Source organism: Anomalospiza imberbis, chromosome 7, assembly GCF_031753505.1.
Source record: "Anomalospiza imberbis isolate Cuckoo-Finch-1a 21T00152 chromosome 7, ASM3175350v1, whole genome shotgun sequence".
NCBI classification, from domain to species: domain Eukaryota; kingdom Metazoa; phylum Chordata; class Aves; order Passeriformes; family Viduidae; genus Anomalospiza; species Anomalospiza imberbis.
This window is the reverse complement of record NC_089687.1, coordinates 499,850-526,982: the sequence shown is the minus strand read 5'-3', so window position 1 is coordinate 526,982 and position 27,133 is coordinate 499,850. Positions and strand designations below refer to the sequence as shown.

Genomic DNA, 27,133 nt, shown 5'->3' with positions numbered 1-27,133 from the left:
TACCCCTCAATACCTGACACACCTCTGGCTCCATCGTGTTCCTCGTGTAACTGCTGGGGATTGTCCCCAGCAGCAGGACAGCTGAATCCCACAGGCAGTGCTGCTCATTAGAGCTGATTTTCCAGCAGGGCCTCCTCTCAGCAGGCTCTGATCCCCAGCGAGGCACGGCTGGAGCAGCTCTGTCCTGACTGGAGCAGTGCAAACCCGCCAGACACATGAATAATTCAGCTGCAGCAGGGAGCTGCCTGTGCCATCGCCATAGCAATAAACGCAGCGACGCCCTCACTGCAGCAGATTATGTAGAAGAATTCCAAATCTCTTTAGAAGATTAGATTTTTGTGGAGGTACTAGAGGAACACTGATTAATGAACAGTGGGAGTGGGAGGCCTGGGAGGCTGAGGTGTTCCCTTCTCCCAGTGCCCAAGCCCTGACACCTCCAGGGAAAAGCAACAGCAAATACTCTCCTGTGAGTGCCCAGACACGTGGAGACGAGGTTAAACCACAGGTAACACTTCCCTGGCTGTCACTGGGCTTTCCCTTCTCTGCTCCCAGGCCTGCCACACTCCAGTTCCCAAGAGGGAAGGCAGCTATTCCCGCTGGCTTCGGGCAGCACAGATCCCGACTGCCTCAGCAGTGACTGTACATCAGGCCAGCACAGTGCTGCGTGACTTATCCCGAGCCAAGGGATGAGAACTCGCTAAGAAATAACTCCCAGTGATTACTCTCCTCTTCACTTTCTGGATTTGCATTTGATAACAGCAACCCAATTCCAACACACACACACTAGCTAACACTTCAGATAGTTCAGTCGATGCCTGGACCAAAAGTACTTCAGTAGCAGGGGGTGCAAGTGAAATATGTTTAAAATAAAGCCTGGATGCTTTTCTATGCAGAAGGCAGTCCTGGGAGCAGCAGCAGTGACCGTGACCTTGCCCAGCACACCCAGGAGTGCCCAGGACTCCCACCACTGACAGACTCTGTTACTCCCCTGCCAGTGGCTTTTCCAGATAATCTCCTTTACCTGACACAGGATAAAGAGTATTACTGGGGTGTTCCTATGGTTTGTGGATTTATCCTTTTGTCAGTTATCCCGTGTGTTCAGAGAAGGGAATGGAGCCCCAGGAGCAGCCAAGGGAGCTGGAAAGGGGCTCAGCCTGGCGAAAAGGAGGCTCAGGGGGGACCTTGTGGCTCTGCACAGCTCCTGCCAGGGGGTGGAGAGAGAACCATGGTGCTCTTGCTGACAGCCCAGTACCCAGCACTGGGGCTGGAAAACCCAAACCCACCCCAGAGCTGTTCCCAGCCTGCAGTCAGTGCTGTTCTAGAACACAGCACTGCAGAGGATGCTGCAGTGCCAAGAACAGCTGGGGCAGGAATTTAACAGGACCATCTTCCTAATGCCCAGGAAGATGCTGTGACTCAGCGTGGCAGGGTTGGAAGGACACAGCCCAGCTTCCACCAGCATGGCCAGAGCTGACACTAACCCTCAGCACAACAGGTTGCCTCTCTCCTCCAAGCCTCGCCATGCCCAAATCAGCTCCTCACCTCGCAGCCGTGCTTGTCACCAGTGAGCTCCCCCTTCCAGCAGCTGCAGTCTGACCCCAACTGTCCTGTGCCCTCCCGGGCTGCAGCCGTGTCCCAGCCAGCCCAGAACACAGCTCACACACACACCAACTTAAAGCAAACCAAAACACGTTCAGGAATTTGAATGCCTGTTACAAACTAAGAGAAGAACTCACAGAATCCCACTTTTCCTGGGTTTTCTCATCACATATAATTAGAGACCTGGCAGCTGGTGCCAGCTCAGGCTGCTCTGCAGAGCTCCACGCAGCACCTACCCCACACACTTGGCTCCTGCTGCTCCTCCTGCACTGTGGATTGAGGCACTGCACTCGCTGGAATGGGACACGGAGCGGGGGCTGAGAAGGAAAAGTTACAGAGAGGCAGCAGAGCAGAAGCTGGTAGACCCAAAGTACTGAAGGGAACCTCAGAGAGGTGTTGTACCCCAGAGAGGAAGCGCGGAGAGGCTGACCCCTGCCCAGAGCCTTGGGTCACCTGGGGGATCCCAAGGCTGTGAATAAAGGAGCTCTTTTCCAAGGATGAGAGGCGCTGCCACTGCTGGGCTCCTCCACGGGCTGTAAGGAAGGAGAGCAGTGGATGCAGAGTCCAGGCCCAGGGAAGCCTTTGGTGCCACCGAGCCGAGGCCTCCCCGGGGCTGGGGGACGGGGCCATGGCCAGGGCCAGCCCAGCTCCTCCTGCTGCACCTCTGGAGCCTCAGCACCTCGCAGGGGCACGAGCAGCCCCTGGGACCCTGCGGGTACAGCCCAGGGTCCCCATGGGGACACTGATCGCCGGCAGGCAGTAACACAACTACAACACTCCCACGTTTGACTTGAAAACATTCTATTTAATTTATACAAATAACTACTAAATAGAAAAAGTAGATTAAAACAAAATAGTTATTTTTCTGGCAGAGTTTAAATGCATATTATATAGCTTAGAAGAAATAAAATGCATTTTCCCCACAGCATTCATGACCTAATATTCTAGTTAACTCCTCCATTGCTTTCCTCTCCCAGATCAGTAAGATGCCAGATGCAAGGTCCTGTGGGAAATGGCTATATATACGTTCCATATTCCAACTGAAAATATGGTACAGACCACACACCTACAAATGTGAAGCACTTAAAATGTGACTATCGAGTTGTAATATGATAATACAGAAAACAATTCATGTTTCAGGTTATATTGTGTTACAAAAACGTCTGTGTAAGAAATCATGAAAGAGGCCACATAAAAATAAGCTTTAACTTTATGCACTTATTTCACAGTTTAAAAAACTGGCAAGTGCACTAGTAATAAATAATTTGCAAGTTTTGGATAAACAAGAAATTCCTAATGTTCAGCATTATTGTAAACATCAGTACACATGTAAAATGCAGCTAAAGTCTGACAGTTACATTTTCAGTTTACCGAATTCTTTTCCTATTACTCAGTCATAGATCAATGCAGGATACAGCCAATCATATTTTTGGCAAGTCATGTCATTAAAATTAACAGTGACAGTGCAAGTAAGGAATGCAAAGAATTCCTAGTGCAATAAAGAAGAGAAGCACAGGCAATATTGCTGATTAAAATTTACCACTTCCATGTGTTCACCTTGGGAGTGATTAGGAGAATTAAAATAAAATATTAAAAAAAAACCAAAGGGGGAAAAAAAAGGAAACAAAAAAAAAAAAGAAAAAAAGCTGTTCAAAGCCATTGTTTAATGCCCTGATCTTGTCTTAGGATTTCTCTGTCTTCCTTCAGGCCACTAGCTCAGGCACAGCACGTCCAGCTGAGCCCTCAGCCCGCCCAGGTGAGGTCCGAGCAGTGCGGGCGGCCCGGGGTCCCCAGCTGCTCCCCAGAGCTCCCGCTCCAAGCAGCCCTTGGGGACCAGGGCTGTGAACTGCCTGGCCAGAGCCCTCTGGGCCAGCCAAGCGCCTTCCTGCCGGGACAGCACCACGAGGAGAGGGTCAACAGTCAGCTTTCAGTTTGTCTAAGGAATTGTCAATTTTGGTCAAAGTCTTTTTGATGCGCAGGGCTGTCAGTCTGGCCGAGGGGTTCTGGTACCAGCACTCCTTCATCAGCTTGGCAAGGGACGTCAGCGTCTGGGGAAGAACAGAAACCACACAACACAGGGCTCACTCACCAGTAACAAGCCAAGGAAGCACCCACCCAGAGAGGTTTCATTGCCTAATGAACACTCCATTTCCAGAGCTTCCCACTATTTATCAAATACAGAACAGCTCCTGAAGTCTGATACCTTGATTAAACCAAGAGCACAGCTGGTCCGTGGCCTGACTGGAGTGACCAACTAGTGCAATTTTAAACAATGGAGTGTTGGGGTTTTTCCAATTAAACACTACACAGAATTTCTCTTCAATGAAACTAACTCCTGCAGACCCATGAAGGCAGCTGAGAAGGTAAAGAAGTTCTAACTGTGATTTCATCATGCCCAGCAAGATTTAACTGGCTGGGCTCCCAGCACAGGGCACAGCTCCACACCCAAACCTCAGAGATGGGCACTCTGCCTGCCCAGCCCTACAGATTTCAAACTGACTTCCACAGCTCCAGGGGTAAGAACTAAACAGCAGGGCAGCCTGGAGAGGCCAGACTGATACCGATGAAGAAAAGTTAACTTGAGCATCAGTCTTTCAAAAAGAACAACAGCCCCTATCTTGTAGGCAGGAAAGCCCAGCATTCTGTTGTGTGTGCTTGTAAGCCACAGAAAGCCCTGGACGAGCTTCTCTCCCCTTCACTTCCCCTCAGAGGGAGAACAACCACCAGGAAAAGCAGCTGTAAGGCTTTTTGCTAAATCACGCTCCTAAGAGGCCAGTCTGTGACTGGCTCAGACCTGGCAGTTGTCAGTTTGCTGAATGCTCCCCAAGCCAGGCCAGCACATCCCACCCTGTACAGGTGACGAGGCCATCGAGGCCATCCCCAGCGAGTGACAACTAAGACAGCTTCCATGACAATGTCAAGAGAGCAGCACACACTGACCGGGTCTGAGAACCATCTGTTGGGAATGTTGGGCCTCTGCTGATCCACACAGACCACTTTCCTCATGTCTTCAAAGCTGGGATCGTTCGGAACCAAGTCGTAAAAGGGTGGTTTGTAGTCTTCCACGATTCCTGGTGAGACACAGACAGACACCACTCACTGACTGACACGCTGAACAGCATTTCTGCAGGGACAGAAGGAACACAAACCCCACCTGTCCAAGAGGCACAAAAATCCTTTAGAACTCAACCCTACAGTGTCATGCAGCCTCTGAACAACAGAAAAGCACTCACTGCCCCAGGAACAGCTTTTTCTACTCAAAATGTTAATTAATTGGCTCACATTGCAAGTCCACAAAGTATAAGCTATACCCACTTTGCAGATGCTGGAGCTGAGAGGAGGAGAAGTAAACCCCTTGCCAAAAGGCCATGTTTTGTAATGCAAGCAGCTTTCCTGCCTACCAAAAACTGGGATTTCTATGAGCAAATGGAAAAATCTAAGGTCTGCAGTGGGGTTTCTAACAGGCTCAATACACCCTTTGGTGCTTCTGTAATTCCTGAAAGAGTCCAATAAGCATGTCAGCATCCACAGACCCTTAAGCTGGTGCTTCAAAGCATTTCATTCCTTGCTGTGAAAACAGTAAAATCCCCAGGGTAACTGGCACCACATGCCATCACAAAACCAAACAGCCGAGAGCCTGTGGCACTCAGGAGCTCAATGCATCTTCATAAAATCACAAACTGGTTTGGGCTGGGAGGGACCTCACAGCCCATCTCATTCTACCCCTGCAAAGGAAAGGGACACCTTCCACTGTCCCAGGCTGCTCCAAGCCCCATCCAGCCTGGTGTTGAAACCAACAACCTGGCCATGTCCTAGGGTTTGGCACTGAAACCAGAGTTTGTGTGTGTGCGCTCCCCCAGCCTGTCACCTGCTCACAGAATGCTGCCAGGCTGGAGCCCCTCTGCCTGCTCCCCAGGACACACATGCAGCTCTGCTTCCTCACTGCATCAGGCTCACAGTCCATCTGCAGCGAGCCCAGCCTTCTCAGGAAGACAATTTACAAACTGGTGTTCAAAGACAGGCATCTGGGTCAGCAGTGTGGAAAAAGCCAGAGCTAATGAGGCCCTCTGTGCCCAGCAGGAACATCAAATAGCTGCTGCTGACAGAAATTCAGCAGACTGAATTCTGCTGTCCCACAGCCAGACATGAAATCCAGGAGAATCTCTGTTGCTTTGGATACCCTGAAACTGAAATAGGTTCTCAACCTTTCCTACAGCAGTTGAATTTTAGCCTTCCTGTTCTACTGGAGATGAAGATCGAAGTCCCATAGATATTCCTGTGCATAATCTGCAAAAATCTGTAAACCCCTGTCTGAGATGATTGGTCAAAAAGGGAAACAGTCTTCAGGAAATTACAAGTGCCTTGGAGAACAGGAGGGTAATTTGGGTACCTGGCCACCCAGGCAAGTTCCCATCAGAAGCACCAGGCAGCCTGCAGAGTTTGCCCGGTGACACAGGACAAGTGACATGTGCTGCGTAAAGCAGCATCACCCACCCTCCTGCTCAGAGCAATTCCCGACTGCAATTCCCAAACACCACCTCCTGGGCTGAATTCCTATCTTAGAATCCACTTTACCGTGAGACCTCATGGACACAACCCCCTCTGTGCCCTTGCTGCCACACCTGTCCTGCAGGTAAGGCCAGGGCTTGGCAGGAGACAAACCGCCAAAGCCAGCTGCCACGCAGCTCTGAACACACTGCCAGGGCCACGAGGACATTACAGATGAACTTTATCTCTGCAGAGAGCGTCTGGCTCTAGCTCACTACTGTCATGTGCTCTTTCCCAAGCACAGGGCACATAACTGGCTGCTGCACACACAGGCAGCACTGAAGAAAAGGAAGCGGGCTGGCCTTTGCTCCAGAAGTGCCTGTGGAGTGCTCCGAGCTCCGTCCAGCCTGGCGGGAGCCCCGCTGCAGCCCTCGGCGGTGCCAGGAGCCACCCAACCTCTGTCCCACAGCCGCCACTGACCTGTGCCACGCTGCCCTCGCCCACTGCCCGGGGACACCCAGCTCCCCAGCACAGCCCACAGCCTGGGCTGCCTGCACAGCCTGGGCTGCCTGCACAGCCTGGGCTGCCTGCACAGCCTGGAGGGGACTCCTGCCACTGCCAGCACACCTCCTGCTCGGCTGGGGCCGCTGGCTTTCTGCTCGCCAATCACCTACAATTCACAGGTACTGCAGCGGCTTCTTACCTCTGCTCCTTGTTACTTCATAGACTCCCTTCCCTAAGGAAGGGACCTTAAAGCCCATCCCATTCCTCCCCTGCCATGGCAGGGACCCCTTCCACTACCCCAGGGTGCTCCAAGCCCTATCCAACCTGGCCTTGGGAACTGCCAGGGATCCAGGGGCAGCCACAGCTGCTCTTGGCACCTGTGCCAGGGCCTCAACTCCCTCACAGCCAAGAAGAACTTCTTCCCAATATCCCATCTGTCCCTGCCCTCTGGCAGTGGAAGCCATTCCTCCTTCTCTTGTCCTTCCATGCCTTGTCCCCAGTCCCTCTCCAGCTCTCCTGGAGTCCCTTTAGGCTCTGGAAGGGGCTCTGAGCTCTTCTTGGATCCTTCTCTTCTCCAGGTGAGCACCCCCAGCTCCCCAGCCTGTTTCCAGCCCTGGGACACGTCCATGGCCCGGAGCTGACTTTAAGTCCAGCTTTCCTGTGCATGCACAAATCTCACTGCTCAACCCAACACAAAGCACAGCAGCAGCTCCAGCCTCGCACAGGGAACAACAACCACACACCAGGGCTCCTCTGAGCAGGAACCACCTCTGAGCTTCTGGTGTCACTGTCATTGTTGAACACGAGCACAGCCCTGGGAACAACCATGACAGCTCCCAAGGATGTGAGCTGTGAGTGCCAGGCACCAGGTAAGCGCCGAAGCAAGGGAGTACGTTCCAAGAGCAGGGGACACTCTCCAGGGAATCAGCACTGCTCGATTTGAAGAGAGGCAAACACAGCTTTGGGGACTGAAATCACATTCTGCGTACAGGGAAAATGCTGGCTGGCTCCTTCTGCAGCACACAGACAACACACAAGTACTAGTTTGTGCCAAAGGAGTTTCCTACCACATTTTCCTCCTCTTACTGAACAAGAAAATACCAAGAACCACTGTGTCACCTGGAAGGTCACTGGGTAAGATTTTAAAAATTTAAAAAATTAACTTAGAATAAATAAAACATTAAGAACTACAAACTTAGTAGTCATGTTAGAACAATTTCAAGGTCTCTGTGAGTTGAAGCACTAAAGCAGGCCGAGTCACTGGAAGGCTGTCCACGAGCCCGGGAGAGCACAGGGAGCTGATGAGTGCCTCTGGCCCCTCAAGACACCACCCTCCCTTGCTCCTGCAGGCTCACTCCCAATGCCAAAGTCTCACTGCAAAGCAAACAGGGCTCTCAGTCACCACCTGACCAGCAATGATTCCCACACAGCTCAATGCACAGAGGCCAGGGAAGATGTTTACTCCATCCCAACCAGTGCAAGGACATGGAATTACTTACAGCAACAGCCAGGAGTACAGAGCAACTGGCTCTGTGCAATTAGCATCACCAGCACCTGAAACTTCAGACTGTCCTGATGTGACCAATGCACAGACAGATCTGCACCACCTTAAGTGCTTCCATGGTGGCGCTGAGCTCAGTCAGAATCAAATTCCCAGAATATGCACCTATAAGCAGGTAGGCCTGCAGTCCCATGAGCTCCACACCAACCTGGTGAAGCTGCCAGCACCATCCACCCTTTCTTGTTCAAGAGCAGCTCAGGCAAAGCCGTGAGCTGCAGCTGCTGCAGCAATACCTGTATCCAGTACCAGAACTGTACCTCTGCACACACCAGTGCTACATTCCAACTGGGTAAAGCAAAAGCAGTCCTGAATTCTGATACCTTCTGCACTGCCTTTCTTTCTGTCCTTTAGTGTGTGTCATGAGAAACAGACACCTAAAAATATTCCCTATGGTTTAATGACACAAGGAAGAAAGATAGAGACCTTGTGATCTAGAATTTTAACTTAGCTATTTGGCATGAATTCCGTCTCACCAGGACTTAGAATGAGCACAGGACTCTGTTCTCTGCATTAACAGAAGTGGCAAGAGGAATCAGCCACTGTACCCAACACACCAACAGCTTCCTCAGCGTGTCAGGGATCAAACCACTGTGTGCATGCTCCTGTGCACGCTGGGGGCAGGTGCTTTGCTGGGAATTACCCCTCTCAGCTCTCCTAGAGCCCGGGGCAGGAGTCCCAGGCACTCACCGTTGCTGACCATGCGCCTGGCCACTTCCCACAGGACCAGCCCAAAGGCCCAGATGTCCACCCGCTTGTAGGAGTCGAAGCAGTCTGCCTGGATCGTCTCGTCCAGCACTTCTGGAGCCATGTAGCGCTTGGTGCCCACACGGGGATTGTTCCCCACATCCAACTGGTTTGTGCTTTGGGAATGCATAACTGCAAGGCCTGAAGGACAGAAAAAACAAGTCACTGTTAGGACCCCTTCAACTGCAGCAGCACAGGCTGGAAGGCCCCGGGAGCAGCAACCCTGTCAGACGGTTTCTGAAAGAGGAGCCAGGGGCCCAACCGTCCAAAGACCAACGAGGTCAGCTCCAAACTTGCCAGCAAAACCACCCCTGGGGCCGCAGACAGGCCCCTTATCTCCTAAGGGATTATCATCAAGCATTTTATTGCACTCTTGCAAAACATTGTCATGAAGTGTTTTGCAGCCACTGGATGTCCCCAGCACTCCGGGCACAGATACACAGAGGCCAAACAGCTGCTGCTTAGAACAAAACAATATTACACAGCATTCAAATTTATTTATAGACCTTCTGGGTAGGTGGATACACCCAAACTGTGGGGAAGGGAGAAGAAAAACACTGCATGAAGGATACACACAAGTTAAAAAAATAAAGCTGGAAAACAAAAACACCGTATTTGCAGCAGTTTGAAAAATAAACATCCTCAAGCAGATCTAAAATGAGTCAGACAAAACCACTCTACCTGGTTTCTACTAATTACTAAACATTTAAGCAGAGAACATTATGTGAGGGACCAAATTACTGTAAATTTGGAAACACACAGAGCAATCATTGGCCACGGTAAACAGAGAGCACTGCAAATTGAGCAGCAGCGGGTGCATGGCAGAGCCAAGCAGCAGAGAGGGCGACGCAAACTCTCCCTAATTTCCTCAACAAATCTTCTAAGAATGACATATACTATTTACATTTAACAGGAGTTTATTTTAGGTGAGCCTTAAAAGGCTTTTTACCTCAGTCCCACAAAAACGAACCTATCACCAGATCATTCATTTGCCTTTCTTTCCAAAGAACAGTCTGTTCTTTAATGTAACAAAAATTTGGAGACCACTTTTCTACAATTCAAATGCACTTCAAGATATTTCAAGCTGATAAGAATGTGCTTATGGCACCTCTAGAAAGATCACAGAATATTTTGGGTTAGAAGGGATCTTGAAGTTCATCCAGTCCCACCCTGCCATGGGCAGGGACACCTCGCACTGCCCCAGGGTGCTCCAAGCCCTGTCCAGCCTGGCCTTGGGCACTGCCAGGGATCCAGGGGCAGCCACAGCTGTGCCAGGGCCTGCCCACCCTCACTGTAAAACACTTCTTATATTTAATACAAATCGACCCTCTTTCAGTTTCAAACCACCTGCCCTTGGCCTATCACAACAAGCACTGCTAAAATGTTTGTCCCCACCCTTCTTAGGGACACCTCATGTACGATCTCATGACCCCAGACTGATGAGGAGAAGTCTGCTCCCAGATCCAAGTACTTCTGTCAAATACTGACACACACACATACACGTTCATGTACTATTTTAAATTCGTATTAGATTATATTATACAGTATGTATGGTTTTTCATTTTTCCTTAAAAAAAGCTTGCAACAGCAAACAAAGGTCAGAAACCACACTGGTCCGAGGTCAGGACCTCGGAGAACACTTTGATAAAAACCGTAAAGCTTCACCCAAACTGAGCAGAAGAGATTGCAGAGGCCAACAGGTCAAGGTCCACAGCTGAGGGAGGCAGGCAGGCCAGCGCCCTGCACAGCACAGAGCACGCAGGGGCAGCGGGGAGGGGACAGCGGGGCAGCCAGCACAGGGGCACCCCTGCCGCCTGGGAGCTGGGGAGCAGACCCTGCCCAGCCCGGGCCCTCCTCCGCAGGGGCTCTGCAGGCACCGAGCCCAGGGCAGCGCAGCTCCTGCGGCGAGACACCAGCTCCCTAACAGGAACCCGCTGGTCTGGCAGGCCCTGTGAGCACACGGCCCCGCTGCTGCCCGGCTCAGGCCAGCACCAGGCACGGGCACGGCTCTGCGAGGACAAAGCAGGACGTTCACCAGCTGGAGGGCCGGGCAGGAATCGGTGACATCCCTTCCTGACTGCCACACAGCACATCTGAGCCAGCCACGGCTGCTGCTGCAGCTCCCGACCCTGGGGTGCCACGGGCCACAGCAGCTCCCAGCCCCGCATCCTGACAGGAACAGACCGGGGGCTGCAAGAAAGACAGAGCCTCGCAAAGCAAGGGCAGGAGTGCATGCCAGAAGCAACAAACTCTTTGGCCAGTTTCCCTTACAGAGGAGGAACACAGGAAAAATGTGACAGATATACGTCTGAGGAGCTCACATTTTTAAAAATAGCTATTTTAACCACCATAAAGACTCATCAGGAAGTATTTACTGCTGTGTTCTCTTAGAAAACTCTCTCAGACATCTGAAACCTGTAGATAAATAGTGTAATAGACTTCACTGTACCAGTGCCATGTCAATCAATGCCAGGATGTGCTGCACCTCCTCAGAGTGAGCTACAAGTTTATTTAAAAGCCACTCTGTGACGATTTATATTTTCAGCTCACTGCTCCATTTGTTACTATTCCCACAGCACGTTTCCAGAAGCCCAAGTGCGTGGCTTTCATGTTTTCCCTGGCTGTATCTCAAGTCCTTCAGGCACAAGTGACAGAAACATTTCTAACACAATTCTATGTAGTAGAATTATTATTTTAAAAATTCCCATCTCCTGATACACTTTTTGCCCCACTACCGTTCTACCACCATTTTCTCCCTTGTCTTCAGAGAGAAGTTAGCCAGACGCCTCCAAGGCGTGAACAAGGCACGCTGCTGTGAGTGCCCCCAGCACGCGTGCATCGCGCTCCAGTTCCAAACCAGCTGGCGCCAGAGCCCATTTCCGGGCCCACAGCACGCTCTGCACGACTCGAGCTCACAGAGCCACGGCACCGGGACAGCGAGCACACGGCTCAGGCTGTCTGTGGGAGGACGCACACCGCTCCAGAAACGAAGGCTGGGCGCTGCGACCCCGGGACCGGGACCGGGACCGGGATCCACCGGAAAACCGGGAGAGGCCCCGCGCGCGGCTGGGCTGCAGCCGCCACCTGGCGGCCGCGGCGGGCACTGCAGGGAGCGCCAGCCAGGGAGGCGCAGCGCGGGGGCAGCGGACAGGGGACACGGAGAGGATAGGACAGGACAGGGGACACGGACCGGACAGGGGACACGGAGAGGACAGGGGACACGGAGAGGACAGGGGACACGGAGAGGAAAGGACAGGACAGGGGACACGGACCGGACAGGGGACACGGAGAGGACAGGGGACACGGAGAGGATAGGACAGGACAGGGGACATGGACAGGGGACACGGACAGGGGACACGGAGAGGATAGGACAGGACAGGGGACACAGACCGCACAGGGGACACGGACAGGGGACACGGACAGGATAGGACAGGACAGGGGACACGGACAGGATAGGACAGGACAGGGGACACGGAGAGGGGACACGGAGAGGGGACACGGAGAGGACAGGACGGGGGACACGGACAGGGGACACCAGACAGGGGACACCAGACAGGGGACAGCGTACAAGGGACAGGATAGGACAGGATAGGGCACGGACAGGACGGGGGGCACGGACAGGACAGGACGGGGGGCACGGACAGGACAGGACAGGGGGTCACTGCAGACTCATAGACAGGGGTCACACAGAGGACAGGGGTCAGGGGTCACAGACAGGGGTCAGGGGTCACTGCAGACACACGGACAAGGGTCACGGACAGGGGTCACTGTGGACACATGGACAGGGGTCACGGACAGGAGTCACTGGGGACACACGGACAGGGGTCAGGGACAGGGGTCATTGCGGACACATGGACAGGGGTCACAGCAGACACTTGGTCAGGGGTCACTGACAGGGGTCACTCGGACAGGGCCCCGGGCCCATAGCACCCCTCGCTCCCCCAGCCGCCAGCCCGGCTCTGCAGGAGCAGCGGCTGCGCTCACCCAGGTCGGCGATGCAGCACTGCCCGTTCTTCTTGACGAGGATGTTCTTGCTCTTGAGGTCGCGGTGGGAGATGGCCGGCTTGCCCTGCGTGCCGAAGATCTCGATGTGCAGGTGGGCCAGGCCGCTGGCGATGGACAGCACGATGCGCAGGCAGCTCACCGTGTCCAGCGTGGTCAGCTGCAGGTAGTCGTACAGAGAGCCCATCTCGTGGTAGTGTGTGATCAGCCACAGCTGTGTGCTGGAGTTCCTGGAAGTCATATCAGATGCAATAAAACCTAGAGGGAGAGAAGGAGAAACACGCAAATAAACTGAGAGAGTTTCAAGACTCCTGAGCGAAGCAGCGCAGCCAGGCAGAGCAGGTGTGACAATGGCATGGTTGTGGGTGAGACCCCGTACAGCCCATCCGCTCAGCAGCTGTGCTCCACGATCTCTGCGGGTCCCTTTCAGCTCTGAACATTCTGTGGCAAGGTGAACCAGCGCTGCTGGCCCCTCTTGCAATGCACGACTTGTCTAACTACAACTGCACTGCAGACGACTGCAGGTACCGCTGCGATGAAAACAAAGCCAACAAATGCTGCAACTCTAACTCACATCTGTGCACAAGACCCCGTTTACATATCTGTCAGTCACATCAAAAAACTACTTGATAGGACTGCACACTTTAAAAATATTTTATTTTTCCTTCTTTTTGAAGGTCTTGGGGGTGGGAAACTTCCCCCTCCAAACAGAAAGACTCCAAGTCTGCAGCACATTTGCTGCTGCCCACTTGAGAGGGTCACACTGGAAAGCAGAAACACCTCAAACATCAAGCCATGAACAACCATTTCCATTTTTAGAGCCCACAGTTAGCCAGTGCAGGCTGCTGAGAAAAGGGTTAAATGTGTGGCCCAACCACAATGATCTTCTATGAAGAAACAGAAAATTTTCTGTTCAAAACTCAAGAATTGCCTTCAAAAATGTCATGTCTTAAAACTGAACCCCAAATTCAGAGGAAGCTCCCTTCCTGTTACCTCTGCATATATCCACATAGTGACCTCAACAGCTTTAGCTGGGAACAACAAAACTTTTATTCCCAAGTCAAAGGAACAAATCATGTTTATGAAAAGCTCACATACATTTGCCAGAAAGAACACCCGCTGCTTTCCCTCCTCAAGTCAGACTTGTGCACAATGTGACATTTCTATAATCTGTGATATTGTTTAATATTGCATCTAAAAAAGTCTCTGAAATAGCCAACTAATCTGACAGCCATCAAGAAAGACTAAGCACAGGCAGAGCACCAAAGGAAATATGCAGTGTAATTTCAGCCAAGTCACTTGCTGTCTTGGGAAGGGAAGTTCAATAACTCACATTTCAGGAGGCCACCAAATTATTTTTGTAGTAACAAAGGAACTGCTTCAGGAAACACACAAATGTCTAGCAGAGTGAGCTAGAGAGCCAGGGAACGTTCTCTGACAGGAAGCAAGAATAAGGAGCCAAAGGAAAACTGATTGAAGACAGATTTTGGGTGAGGCGGTGTCAGCACTTAAAATGTGCTGCTGTTTTATTTGCAGAAGTGGCACACCAGTGACAGACAGGCATGTCTATTAGGAATCAAAGGGCCGCTTAAACCTCAGACATGGCTCAACACAACAGAGCCACTTTCCCAGTTCTTAGAACCAAGCACATGAGGTATGAGTGATGCACAAGGTTAATTTACTTTCCTATTTACAGGGAAAAAGATACATCATGCAGCTATAACTGAAGTTTAAACACCAAAAGAGCTTACTCTCACACTGAGCAGAACAATTAAACAGAAGAGAATACTGGATTAATATTGCATCTTACTTAGTCATAAGGAAAAGCATTCAAATCCCTAAATCTCATTATAAACTCCTCCCCACCTTTTCTCCCTCCGTTTCTGCAGGGAAACTGAGATTACAACCCAACACAGATCCTCCAGAGCGTCCCCTGACACTGGGCAGGGCTCTGCCATGAGAGCTGCAGGAGCCAGTCCCTTCCACAGGGCTCTGTGGCACCTCCACTGCTTTCTGTGTGCTCAGCTGCCAACACCTGATTCATCTGTTGATTAACTGCTTCCTGCTGGAATATTGCAGAGCAGCGAGTCGCAGCTGCTATGACACACTCCCCGTCTGAGACTCAGCCCCTCCTGGAAGTGTCTCCCTGAAAATTTCTCTTCAGCTATTTATCACACCACAAGAACCTAGAGACTGTGAGCTGCCTGGTGAGCATGCAGCTTCACAGGTGAGCTGTCCAGGTAACTCACCTTTACACCAGACACACCAGGATACAGAACATGCTTGTCCTACTTACCTAAAATATTCTCATGTCGCAGCAGTACAGTGTTGTACAGCTCAGTTTCCCTGAACCAGGACTTTTCATCCCTAGAAGAGAAGATCTTCACAGCAACATTTTCTCCTTGCCACTGACCCCTCCAAACTTCTCCATAGCGGCCCTTTCCTGGTGGAGGAAAAACACAGGAGAAGTTGTGAGCTAACAAACAGCCTTCAGCAGGCAGAACTCGAGTGTCATGAACCAGGTATCACACCAGGTGACCTCATCTCCCCTGAAGTGCACTTCTTTTCACTGGAGCCACACTGTGCTCCAGCATCCCTCATTTTTCCTGGCTGCTTTACCTGCAAGGCCTGTGAGTGTGGATCTCCCCTCCCTGCACACCAGTGCAGCATGGAGGGTTTGAACTGGGAGGTGTCACCATTCACCACCAGCAATGACAGTGGTTTTGCAGCTGAAGTGACTTAGGCAGCACATGGCTAAGTCAATGTGCACAACACAGAGCTGAGAATTCTGCAGCAAGGAGGACAGGAAGGAAATATAATGCTGGGGATACAGCCCTTACATTTCTACTCCATCATCACCCCTTGCAACATGATGATTTAAAGAAAACAAAAACCCAAACCCATCCACAAAGAAAAAAAGGATTAAAAACCACCAGCCCCACCAAAACCAAGCCCTGTCCTGTGGGTATCAGGGTATATTGTCTGCAAGCCAAGCTTTTTACCCCACTAGCTTCCTCACCTCTTCAGTGCCTGCACAGCATCTTGCTTCAATGTCAATGCCTCCAGGTATCTTTGACCCAAATGCTTCCTAAACTCAATTAACACTACTCAATTAATACTAAAAATAAGCTGGAGAAAAATCTAATGCATCCTTAAAATTAACACTAAAGCCCTACAAAAAACGAAACACCCAGAAGACACTGACCTACACACTCCACAAGTGTGATCTGGCGAGCCACTGTTCTTTGCACCAAGAAAGGAAGTCCAGAGCCACTTCCAGATGTGCAGGAATGGTCCAACAAATCCTGTTCAGAGGGAAAAGCAGAAGTTCAGGACCCATGAGAAACCCCATTTTTTAGGAGCCATGAGAAGCCCCATTTTTCCCTGCGTGTTTACATGCACAAAGGACAGGTTAGGTTGAAGTTTGGGGGTATCTCTGTGGCGCTGGGGATGCCATTTGGTCACCTGGGGTCAAAGAGCATTTGTTTAGTAAGTCATGATTTCTTTAGTAAGTGTAATAAATATATGACAACAGATGTCTGTGCACTGGAAGCCCACTCCTGGCATAGCAGCTATCCTCTGTCATGAGATTCTGCCCTTTTTCAGCATTTCACTCTTCTTTCACTTACCTTATGTCCTCTCAGTTCTGTTTATGATACCTATTCAAGCTTGGTGCAGGTATTTAAAACCAAAACCAGTTTTCAAATAAACGAGATGAAGGGATTTTCCAGCATCACCTACACAAGATTTGCCACTGATACTCCAGAAAAATTTCTGTAACAAATCTTTCTTAAAAGCTTTATCAGTTTCTGGTATTTTTAGTGCATAGAAAGGAGACTTTGAGCTGTAAGCTTATAATAAACATGAGTGAGATCCTGATTGAATGTTAAAATCCCATTAGCCTGGTAAAATGCTAATGCCCAGCTACTTTCACAGCCAGGAGTTTTGTATTACTTCAAAGCATTAACAACTACTGCTGGACTCTTTCTTTGCTAAGGAAAATAGGATAAAAAAGCCTAAGCATAATCAACTTTCTATTTTTTCCAGAAAACTGCATTGCTGCTCTTGGACCAGATATCCATGAAATCTCATTTCTTCTAAGAACCTCTTAATGAATGCTCAAGAAAAAGATAATCTAGGAGTGACAGAGACTACCTTACTTTTTAACACAAACTGAGGGCTCATTTTCCTTCCTGCTTGCATCAGAGGCAAAACAAAAGCAACAAAAACAGAAGAAACCATCCCCAAACTTATCTACAGCAACTGTAAAAACAAGATTTGAAGAGGCCAGAGCTCCTTCCACTAAGCAGCTTAGGGCTTTAAGCAGACTTGCTACACTGCAGAGACTAATCCTAAATGTAAACTTACTTAATGTGTGACAAAACCAGTGACTTAAAACACAATGGAGAAGAAAAATCTGGAATCTAGAAGACTTGCTGTTTACATGAACATTCGGGCACAGGAGCTCCCAATTACATTTTGTGCATCAGCCACAGTGGGAGGCAGAGCAGCAGTGCTGGCACCATTCAGCACTGGCTCAGAGGGTCTGACAGCTCCCAGCTCCTCCCAGCTCTTTGAAACAGAATTTTGATTTTTTTTCTTCGCAGGTTTTATCACCATTTCCACGTAACATTAAATAACTACAAGTACAAAAGGTCTGCAAATGGCTTGAAATGATCCTGCACAGATAAGACAGAAGAGCTGGTAAAAGCTGGAAGTCAATGCTTAAGGACGGACCACCAGCTGCACATGCTCCCGGGCCATGGTGGATACATCAAGACTGGCTGTTTTAAGCCAGTAACAAGGAATCAAACTTTGTGGGCTCATTCAACAGAGCCAAAGGCATTACAGAAAAAGGAAAAAAAATATTAACAGACAGAGGCCACTCTTCAGCCCTGAAGTGAAAGCACATTATGGTGGGACAGCACCAAAATAGAAAATGTTTTCCAGTCTCTTAATGTTGGGGACATTTTATCTCAGCAATGCAAGAAGAAAACTCTGCATTGCTTCACAAACACACTCCATCTGCCTGCAGCTTTACTTGCTCTGCTCAGATAAAGTGAGGGACAGCTGCTGGGACATTTGTGCTCTGGCCTCAGGGCAGGGGGAAGGGACAGTCACCCTGCAGAAAGGGAACACTTCCCAGCTCATTGTATTTTCCAGAGACCACATGAGCAAGAGCTTATTTTGAAAACTGAGCTTTGAGTAAGAATTGCACATTTCTTAGAGCTCCCACTGCTCCTCCATCAACAAAATGTCACTGATACCCCAGTCATGCCAGAGTCCTGCTACCGAGATCATGGCAGTCAGGCCTGAAGGTTTTAATTGTCAAAATGATCTGTATTTACTTTCCAGCCCTTCAGGCTGTTGTATATCAAACACACAGCACAGTTCTTCCCCTCTCCCATTACTTCAGGCCACCCAACAGCCAGGCACACTCTGTTTCGATGTGCTGACACTGTTTCCAGGAACACAAACAGTTCTGAGTGATTCTCCAGGTCAGAGGACCTACACTTGCCAAACCCATCTTTTGGTTAAAATTCATTAATAGTAGAGTTTAGGAAGCACGGGAGCAGCACGACTCAAGTCCTGAGGCCAAGTGGCATCCCCTGGCCAAGGGGGATCACTAGAGCAAAACACAGAAGGAAGAGAGGGGAGTTTGGAAGTGAGGAAAACTCACACCCTGCACACAGGCAGGTCACTTACTGCCAACGTGCTGTCCCCCACGTTCGAGGCAATGAGGCCCTCGATTGTGCCATACTCTGCATCCCTAGAATTGAGCCTCTCCATGTGGTTCTTCTGTATTCTCCGTATGATCAGCACAGCTACTGCAGAAAAAACTATCAACACTACCACAGGAGCCAGGATAACGATGATTAGTGTTTCCATGCTGTAACCTGCAGCTTCTCCTTGAAAGGTTTGCCCTTGGAAAAGAGGGGGGAAGAGAAAGTGTAAAAAGAGAGAGAAAAAAATAATTTTGGAGATTCCCAGAGAAAGTCTTTAAACCCATTAGCACTGCCACCAACCCCGACCTCGGTACCCACCCAGCATGACAGAGAGGCTGCGGCACAGCCAGGTGTGAGCACACCTGCATGGAGGATGCACTCCCTGTGGGACAGCACAGCCCCCAGCTGCACCGAGCCACTTCTCACAGGCAGTGCCTCCATCCTGACCCCAACCACACACTGCAGCCCCTCACTGCCCCAGCCACCCGCGGGCGTCAGATGTGTGCCAGCAGGCCCCGGGGGGGACCAGGGCACAAAGGCCATCCTGTGCCTCCCTTCAGCCAGCACTGCAGCCATCTCTCTCCCAACACGGCAGATCAAAGCCAGCCCCCTCTTCTTTCTCAAAAGGCACTGCTGCTGACCTAAGCTCTCACCTTTGGAAGAGGGCAGCTGCGCAGTGATGTTCATGTTGCACAGGTGCCCCTGGCAGCACTCCACGGCCTGGTTGGGGGACGGAGGCGTTTTGCACGTCATTTTCCGCTGCTCATAGACCTGGAAGCAGCCCTTCTGGTAAACCTTGGCCCCGTCATTAATGCTCAGGGAAGCAAAGCAGCGCTGGCCTTGGCACCGATCCCCATTCCCACAGGATATGCCTTCACACACACATTCGTAGGGGACCATCTTGAGCTTCCGTTCATCATCTGCAAAAGGAAAGAGTCGAGGAAAAAACATCCTCCTGTTCTTAATAGCTTCAGTTAGATGTAATGAAATCAAAACACACTAACACCTGCTTAAGGGAAGTGACAGTGTTTTCAGGTAGTGCTGAAGAACCACTAAGTAGGAGGTAACAATTCTAATTCAGCTATTTCAGCATGACAAAGATATGCCACAGCAGACATAGAGATCTCTCTCAAGTAAGTTGAAATTTAAAACTGAGAAAACCAAGTTACTCCCAGAAAGCCTTTATTCAATGTTTTCCAAAGGCTGTTTGTACCCATCTTTCAGGAGCTCATCTCTCAGAACATCCAAGAGATCTTCAAATGAACCATTCCTTCCTTTCCATGGCAGTGGAAATACTACTCCCTTTTTCTGAGGCAAATCTTAAACACACTGCATGTCACAAAAGCTTCACGTGCACACAGCTGTGTAAACCAGTTACAGAAGTCACTTTCCAAAGCCAATGCCCTCACTAGAGCAATCATGGAAGAGAGACCCAACAGCACACTGGAAACCCTGACCCCACTCAACACTCACCTTGCCAGCTCGGGGATGGGAACGCCATCACCATCAGTACAGGGAGAATCATAACTCCATCAACCACCCTGGAGCTGCAGAAAGGAGAGACACGAGAGTTCTGTATGCTTCCTTTGCCGTCTAAAACCGGAACCACCCCAAAAGCAGTGTCTAGCCGTTCATCAATTCCTTACACAAAACACAACCCAACATTGACTGGACTCCTTTTTATCTCTGTCTTGTTTCCTAAATAATTTCCTTTGCTTATAAAGTCCATGCATTTACTGCAACATCTTTTTAGATTCACAGAGACATCACATGCAACTACCGTGTAGATTCTACAGAAGCTTGTAGTAGGGAAACATGAACCCTCCAGTACCAAGCAGGCATGCAATACAGATGATACATTCTTTGAACCGGTTACAAAAGAGTTAAATTATTGTTAAACTGAGACCGTGGTCTGTAAAACTGTATTATCTAGCCTTTGAGGGGAAACAGAAAAGATCTCCACCAGAAAACTCAGAATAACTTCCATTAACCAGCAAAAACCATTGCTGGATGGCAAGAAAAAGATTGAGGTGTATTTAAGGAAAATGCTGCTCTCTGAAAAGCAATTTCCCAGTTTAAGCTGCCTCTCCAAGGATTTTCCTTTTGATGGCCCCAGTTCATTTCCCTGCTGCTGAAGACAGGTAACTTACACCCTGCGCAACAGTCCTGGCTGATTCCTGCATAAAGCAGAGGCACGTGCTCCCTCTGAAACAGGAAATAAAGGAGCTTGCCTTTCTATTTGGATTTTTCTTTCTATTTTCAGTGTTTGCCACGATACTTGGTCTTTACAAGAAAATAACAGACCACTCTTTACTCCACTTTTTACTGTGAAACAAGGCTTCTGAAAAGAAGCTTTTCTGCACTTTCTTAGGATTTAACCCAACAGCTAGGGCTGGTGACTCGGAATGGTTTGTCTGTCCTGTGCTGGTCGGTTCCTGCAGAGACTCTCTGGCCTAGCCACATGGAACAAAATGTTCCTTATGTGCAGGCATTTGTCTTCATTTTTCAGATTTAATTCTAAGTGAAGCAGATGAAAATTGAAAATAAATCTGATATTGCCTCTTTCCTCTCAGATCTCTTCTGTTGTGCCTTTTCAAACCATTAGCACTCCTTAAATGCTCAGTGATGAAAGACAAGCCATTACTTCTGTATTTATTTCCAGTAATTGATTCATCATCAGTTAAAATGATCATAAATTTCTGACCCAAGTATTCAGTTTTCGCCTTCACCTAAAGGCCCTGGCAGCGCTGACCAGTTCACCTCCCAGAACAACACTCTCCCTTCCAATGAGCCATTCCCCAAGGAAGCTTCCCCTACTTGTCCTTGGTGCACCCCAAGGCATCAGTAACCCCTGCTGGCATCAAACCCTCAACAACCATGCTGGAAACGTGATCAGACCAAGTTAAACAGCATGAACAGGGAGCAACCCACAGAGGCGGCTTAAAGCAGAGGCGAGCTGTCCCAAGGAGCCAGCAGTGGCCCAGAGCTCCAGATCAGCTCAAAGGCTCGGAGCCCTGCTCCCAGGGCAGGCTGGTGTCAGGATCCTGGACCAGGTGCTGCCTTGGGCACGACAGCCTGGAGCAGCCCTGGCCCTGTGCCTGCTCACTCAGCAAGCCCAGACCAAGGCGGCCCCTGGCACCTGCCCTCCTGCTTTCCACACACTGGCAGCTCAAAGAGCCAAAGCCTCCCAGGGGCTGCATGGATGGGAGCGGGGGGAGCGCTGCAGGGGATTCCGGCAGGGACAGGTCCCCCCGGAGAGCCCTTCAGACAGCAGGGACGTCCAGCTCAAGGCAAAGGTGCTTTAAAAAGACAAAACCTGAGTTCCACACTGCTGGGCAGCTTCAGAGGTTAGCCAGCAGCACCGGCAGCCCTCGGGCACAGCCAGCGCTTCCACAGGTAACTCAGGGCTGCAGCCCTGGGCCCAGTTAAAACCAGCGTGGGTCGTTTTGCACTGGTGGGAGCTGTCCCACCTCTGACACACGTGGGGCGGCCCCGAGACCCCCACGGCACGACCCCCCTCAGCAGGGCATCCCCCCTTGGCCGCTCCAGCCCCTCTCCTGGCAGAGCTGGCTGAGGGGGAGCAGCAGGGCCCTGCAGGAGCCCAGCTCTGCTCTGCCAGGAAAGAAGGCTGGGCACTCGGACCGGGAGCTGGGCACAGCGTAGGACTGAAGTCACAGGAAGCACACACCGGTCCAAACACCAGGAAAACTCTGCCAGCTGCATGGTGTCTTTTAACCAGTTAATTTGAGTTCCCAAAAACAAAGAAACAAATAGACACAAGTATATTCATAGACATAAGCCCCTGCCCTGTATTTCTCAGAGGGAGGATGAGGATGGAAATCAGACCCATGCCCCCAAAGAGGACAACAAACCATATTGGACTTTTAACAGATTTTATGCATGCATAGTCCTCCCAAGGAATAAAAGCCCAATACTTCAATTTAAACCCTGCTTCTATGAAGCTATTCTTGTAGCCATTCATTTTCCCAAAAGCCTCAAGGAATATCTCATCTGCCTGTGCTGAGAAGAGCTGTGCACACTTGCAGCAGCCTGTAGCACACCCACCCCGGGTCCTCACCACATCTGTGCAGCCCAGGGCACTCCGGGCTTTGGGCAGGGGCTCACAGCCCTCGGCACGGCCCGGCCACACCACCGCGACCGGCTCCGCTGCAGAGGGAGAATGGAGGAGGGAAGGAGCTGGGAGGGAGACTCTGACCTTTACAAAACACTGATTTTCCCTCAAAAATTATTTGAGAGCATGAGTTCAAAGGTGTTGTTCTCACTGCTTAAAAAAATTACTTTTTCAAAGCAATTCATGCACATACATAAACACCAAAGTCTGGTTCTAGTGACACCAGTAAGCACATCCTTTCCAGTTACTGCTTGTTCAGAGAGAAAGAAAATACACATTTTAATGTAAGGAACAAAACCTTCTTTAATAAAACCCCCCAGAAAATTGCTATGGCTTTAGAGATCCACGAGAGATCCAGTTACGATATGGTACCTGAATTCACAAGAACTTTTTTCCCAAGGGAAGGGTTGGGATTTAACCCAGATAAATGAAGAGGAATTAACAAGAAACCAGCAAAAATACGCAAAAGGTATTTTCCTTCCGCCGTTTGATTGGAGCTGCAGGCCGTGCCCTACGGAACCGCAGCACAGCGGCAAGAGCCGCTAGAGGGCATTGGGAACGTGGGCAGGGATCCCAGCGCTCGGGATGCAGGGATCCAGCGATCCCGGCGCTCCGTGGCGTGCCCCGCACACACGAGTGGAGGTGCCAGCGCTGCCTGACACACTGCACACAGGGATGCAGGGACCCCGGTGCCCTGTGCCACGCCACAGAAACACAGAGGGATGCAGGGATGCAGGGACACCAGCGCCCTGTGCCACGCCCCAGAAACACAGAGGGATGCAGGGACCCCGGTGCCCTGGGCCACGCCACAGAAACACAGAGGGATGCAGGGATGCAGGGACCCCGGTGCCCTGTGCCACGCCCTATAAACACAGAGGGATGCAGGGATCCCAGGGACCCCGGTGCCCTGTGCCACGCCCTATAAACACAGAGGGATGCAGGGATGCAGGGACCCCGGTGCCCTGTGCCACGCCCTATAAACACAGAGGGATGCAGGGATACCGGTGCCCTGTGCCACGCCCTATAAACACAGAGGGATGCAGGGATGCAGGGACCCCGGTGCCCTGTGCCACGCCCTATAAACACAGAGGGATGCAGGGATCCCAGGGACCCCGGTGCCCTGTGCCACGCCCTATAAACACAGAGGGATGCAGGGATGCAGGGACACCGGTGCCCTGTGCCACGCCCTATAAACACAGAGGGATGCAGGGATGCAGGGACACCGGTGCCCTGTGCCACGCCCTATAAACACAGAGGGATGCAGGGATGCAGGGACACCGGTGCCCTGTGCCACGCCCTATAAACACAGAGGTATGCAGGGATGCAGGGACACCGGTGCCCTGTGCCACGCCCGATAAACACAGAGGGATGCAGGGATGCAGGGACACCGGTGCCCTGGGCCACGCCACAGAAACACAGAGGGATGCAGGGATCCCAGGGACACTGGTGCCCTGTGCCACGCCCCATAAACACAGAGGGATGCAGGGAACCCGGTGCCCTGTGCCACGCCCTATAAACACAGAGGGATGCAGGGGTCCCAGGGACACCGGTGCCCTGTGCCATGCCCCATAAACACAGAGGGATGCAGGGATGCAGGGACACCGGTGCCCTGTGCCACGCCCTATAAACACAGAGGGATGCAGGGATGCAGGGACACCGGTGCCCTGTGCCATGCCCCATAAACACAGAGGGATGCAGGGATGCAGGGACACCGGTGCCCTGTGCCACGCCCTATAAACACAGAGGGATGCAGGGATCCCAGGGACCCCGGTGCCCTGTGCCACGCCCTATAAACACAGAGGGATGCAGGGGTCCCAGGGACACCGGTGCCCTGTGCCATGCCCCATAAACACAGAGGGATGCAGGGGTCCCAGGGACACCGGTGCCCTGTGCCATGCCCCATAAACACAGAGGGATGCAGGGATGCAGGGACACCGGTGCCCTGTGCCACGCCCTATAAACACAGAGGGATGCAGGGACACCGGTGCCCTGTGCCACGCCCTATAAACACAGAGGGATGCAGGGATCCCAGGGACACCAGTGCCCTGGGCCACGCCCCATACCCACGGAGGCAGGGATCCGAGGGATCCCAGTGCCCTGTGCCACGCCCCAGAAACACAGAGGGATGCAGGGGTCCCAGGGACACCGGTGCCCTGTGCCACCCCCCAGAAACACAGAGGGATGCAGGGATCCCAGGGACACCGGTGCCCTGTGCCACACCCTATAAACACAGGGATGCAGGGATCCCAGGGACACCAGTGCCCTGTGCCACGCCCCAGAAACACAGAGGGAGGCAGGGATCCCAGCATCCCATGCCATACTCCAGATGCAGCAGTACTGGACACCACAGGGCAGAGCTGGAGGCAGGACACTGTGTCTGAGCCTCAGCCACATACAGGGAAATGTGGATCATTTGGGTTTAACCCCCTCCTGCAAAAGTACATTATCACTGGAAAACCAGAACTTGCTATTGATGGAAAAGTCTCTTTCAAAGTGGCAGCTCCCAGATTTCCAAACAAACCTACAATGCAGTGCAGACAAGGAAGGGACCCTGGTTGCTGGGCAGGCCAGCATCTGCTCCAAGGCCAGCTTTGGATTCTGTGAAGTCCTTTAAACTGGCTTTGGAAGCCCAAATGAACAATAAGCCAAGCACAAGGCAGATCAGAGACTTGGTGAAGACACCCAACATAGCACAGAGACACACAACTGGTTCAGGTAACACGACTCTATAGAACCCTTATGCTTCGTAGTCATAAAGTCCCAACACTGCAAAATCCACCCTGAAACCCCAACGCTTGCTCCACTTTCACAGCTAATATTGCTCTTTCCTCTCTTCCTAAGAAAACTGTGTCCTGCCAAATCATTCCTGTACAGCCTTACAGCAATGTGAATGTGGGGTGAAGTTCTGTACTGGGACTGTTGGGACAGCAGCTGCAAGAAGCCAGAGGGGAGAGAAGAACCAGTTCAGACAAACAAGGACCCCTGCAGGCACCAGCTGTTGGGAAGTGGCCTTTAGTCCCCAGAGCCAGCACTGAGCACAGACCACAGCAGACAGAGTGAGCCCATTAGTGCAGGAACTTCAGGCTGCATTTCATCTCCATATGACACAGACATGGGAACATGAACATGAGAGCAGCTCAGACTTTCCAGATGAGATCAGAAGCACCCAGATATCGCTGACAGTCCCAGTGGCCCCCTGCCAAGAGCCCAAGGGCTGTACATATTTTGCATGTACCTCACCAGATTCCTATCAAAAGAAAACATCCATAATACTGGATCACACTTGTACCGTCCACAACAGCCACACACGAGCTGAATTCATCCACAGCTGCGTCTTCAGAAGGAGAAATGTGCATTTAAAGGCAATAATTCACATCTTGCTCTTTAATTGAATCTCACACAAGGAGGTGCAACCCCCGAGCAGCCCCACAAAGGCATTCCTCGGGCAGTCAACCTTGGGCAGTCCTTTTTTATGGTCTAAACTTGGTTGCCAGAATTCAGAAGATGGAAGCCAGCCACCAACTCCATTTGGTACCCACCTGCAAATGCACAAGGTACACATCCACACTTCACAGCTCCAAAAATGTGTCAAAAGGCCACCCACAAAGACCAAATGTCTCAGATTCGAGTGACCACAAACACAGAAAGAGTGAAGGATGGGATACTGGTTCTTCTGTAGTCGTGTACAAAGCAAAATCACAGCACTGCTGAGTAAGAATGAAAGCACTACACAAAAGGCAACTACACAGTGTAAAGTGTCCTCTAAGTTTTTCCCAGTCTGTAACTCTGACACATTCACAAAGAGTTCCCTTGGTTCTTGTAAGAAAATGAAAAGCTAGCAAAGTTGAGTGTCATATAAAAATAAAAACAGGCTGCTGCCAGGGAACAGGGACAGGACAAGAGAAAACAGCATCAAGCTGTACCAGGGGAGGTTCAGGTTGCATACTGGGGAAAATTCCTTCAGGGAAAGGGTTGTCCAGCCTTGGCACAGGCTGCCTGGCACTGTCCAGGGCAGCGGTGGAGTCCTCATCCCTGAAGGGATTTAGAAGTTGTGCAGATGTGGCACATTGGGTTAATGGTGGCCTTGGCACAGCTGGAAGAATGATTTGACTTCATGACCTCAGAGGGCTTTTCCAACACAAAGCATTCAGTGATTCCACGTGGGCAGCAGAACCTCCCTGTGGCTGAAGGCAGAAGGCACTTGCCCCAGTGTAAAAGCTCTGGCTGTGTACCGGTATTGCATCAGTACAGGGGTCTTAGGCAACCCACTGACAGACGGCTTACTCAAACAATGAAGCAAGCACAGACACTTTTAAATTGACCTGCAACTTCCCAGTGCTTTGAAGACACGTGTACCTTTCCATTTTGTGTATCTTT

At 50.9% G+C, this 27,133-nt stretch overlaps 1 protein-coding gene across 1 annotated transcript in view; it reads right to left on the bottom strand.

Moving 5' to 3' along the window:
* Positions 1 to 2,383: 2,383 nt before the first annotated feature.
* The window catches only part of ACVR1 (activin A receptor type 1), a 46,673-nt gene continuing 21,923 nt past the window's right edge, over positions 2,384 to 27,133 (bottom strand). Inside the window, exons 2-10 of the mRNA XM_068195077.1 lie at positions 20,098 to 20,171; positions 19,278 to 19,544; positions 18,605 to 18,822; positions 16,104 to 16,203; positions 15,195 to 15,341; positions 12,881 to 13,156; positions 8,840 to 9,037; positions 4,540 to 4,670; positions 2,384 to 3,647 (exon numbers count right to left, since the gene is read on the bottom strand). Coding sequence (XP_068051178.1) covers positions 3,513 to 3,647; positions 4,540 to 4,670; positions 8,840 to 9,037; positions 12,881 to 13,156; positions 15,195 to 15,341; positions 16,104 to 16,203; positions 18,605 to 18,822; positions 19,278 to 19,544; positions 20,098 to 20,149 — 1,524 coding nt within the window. The 5' untranslated portion in view covers positions 20,150 to 20,171 and the 3' untranslated portion in view covers positions 2,384 to 3,512. The remainder of the gene's footprint in view (positions 3,648 to 4,539; positions 4,671 to 8,839; positions 9,038 to 12,880; positions 13,157 to 15,194; positions 15,342 to 16,103; positions 16,204 to 18,604; positions 18,823 to 19,277; positions 19,545 to 20,097; positions 20,172 to 27,133) is intronic.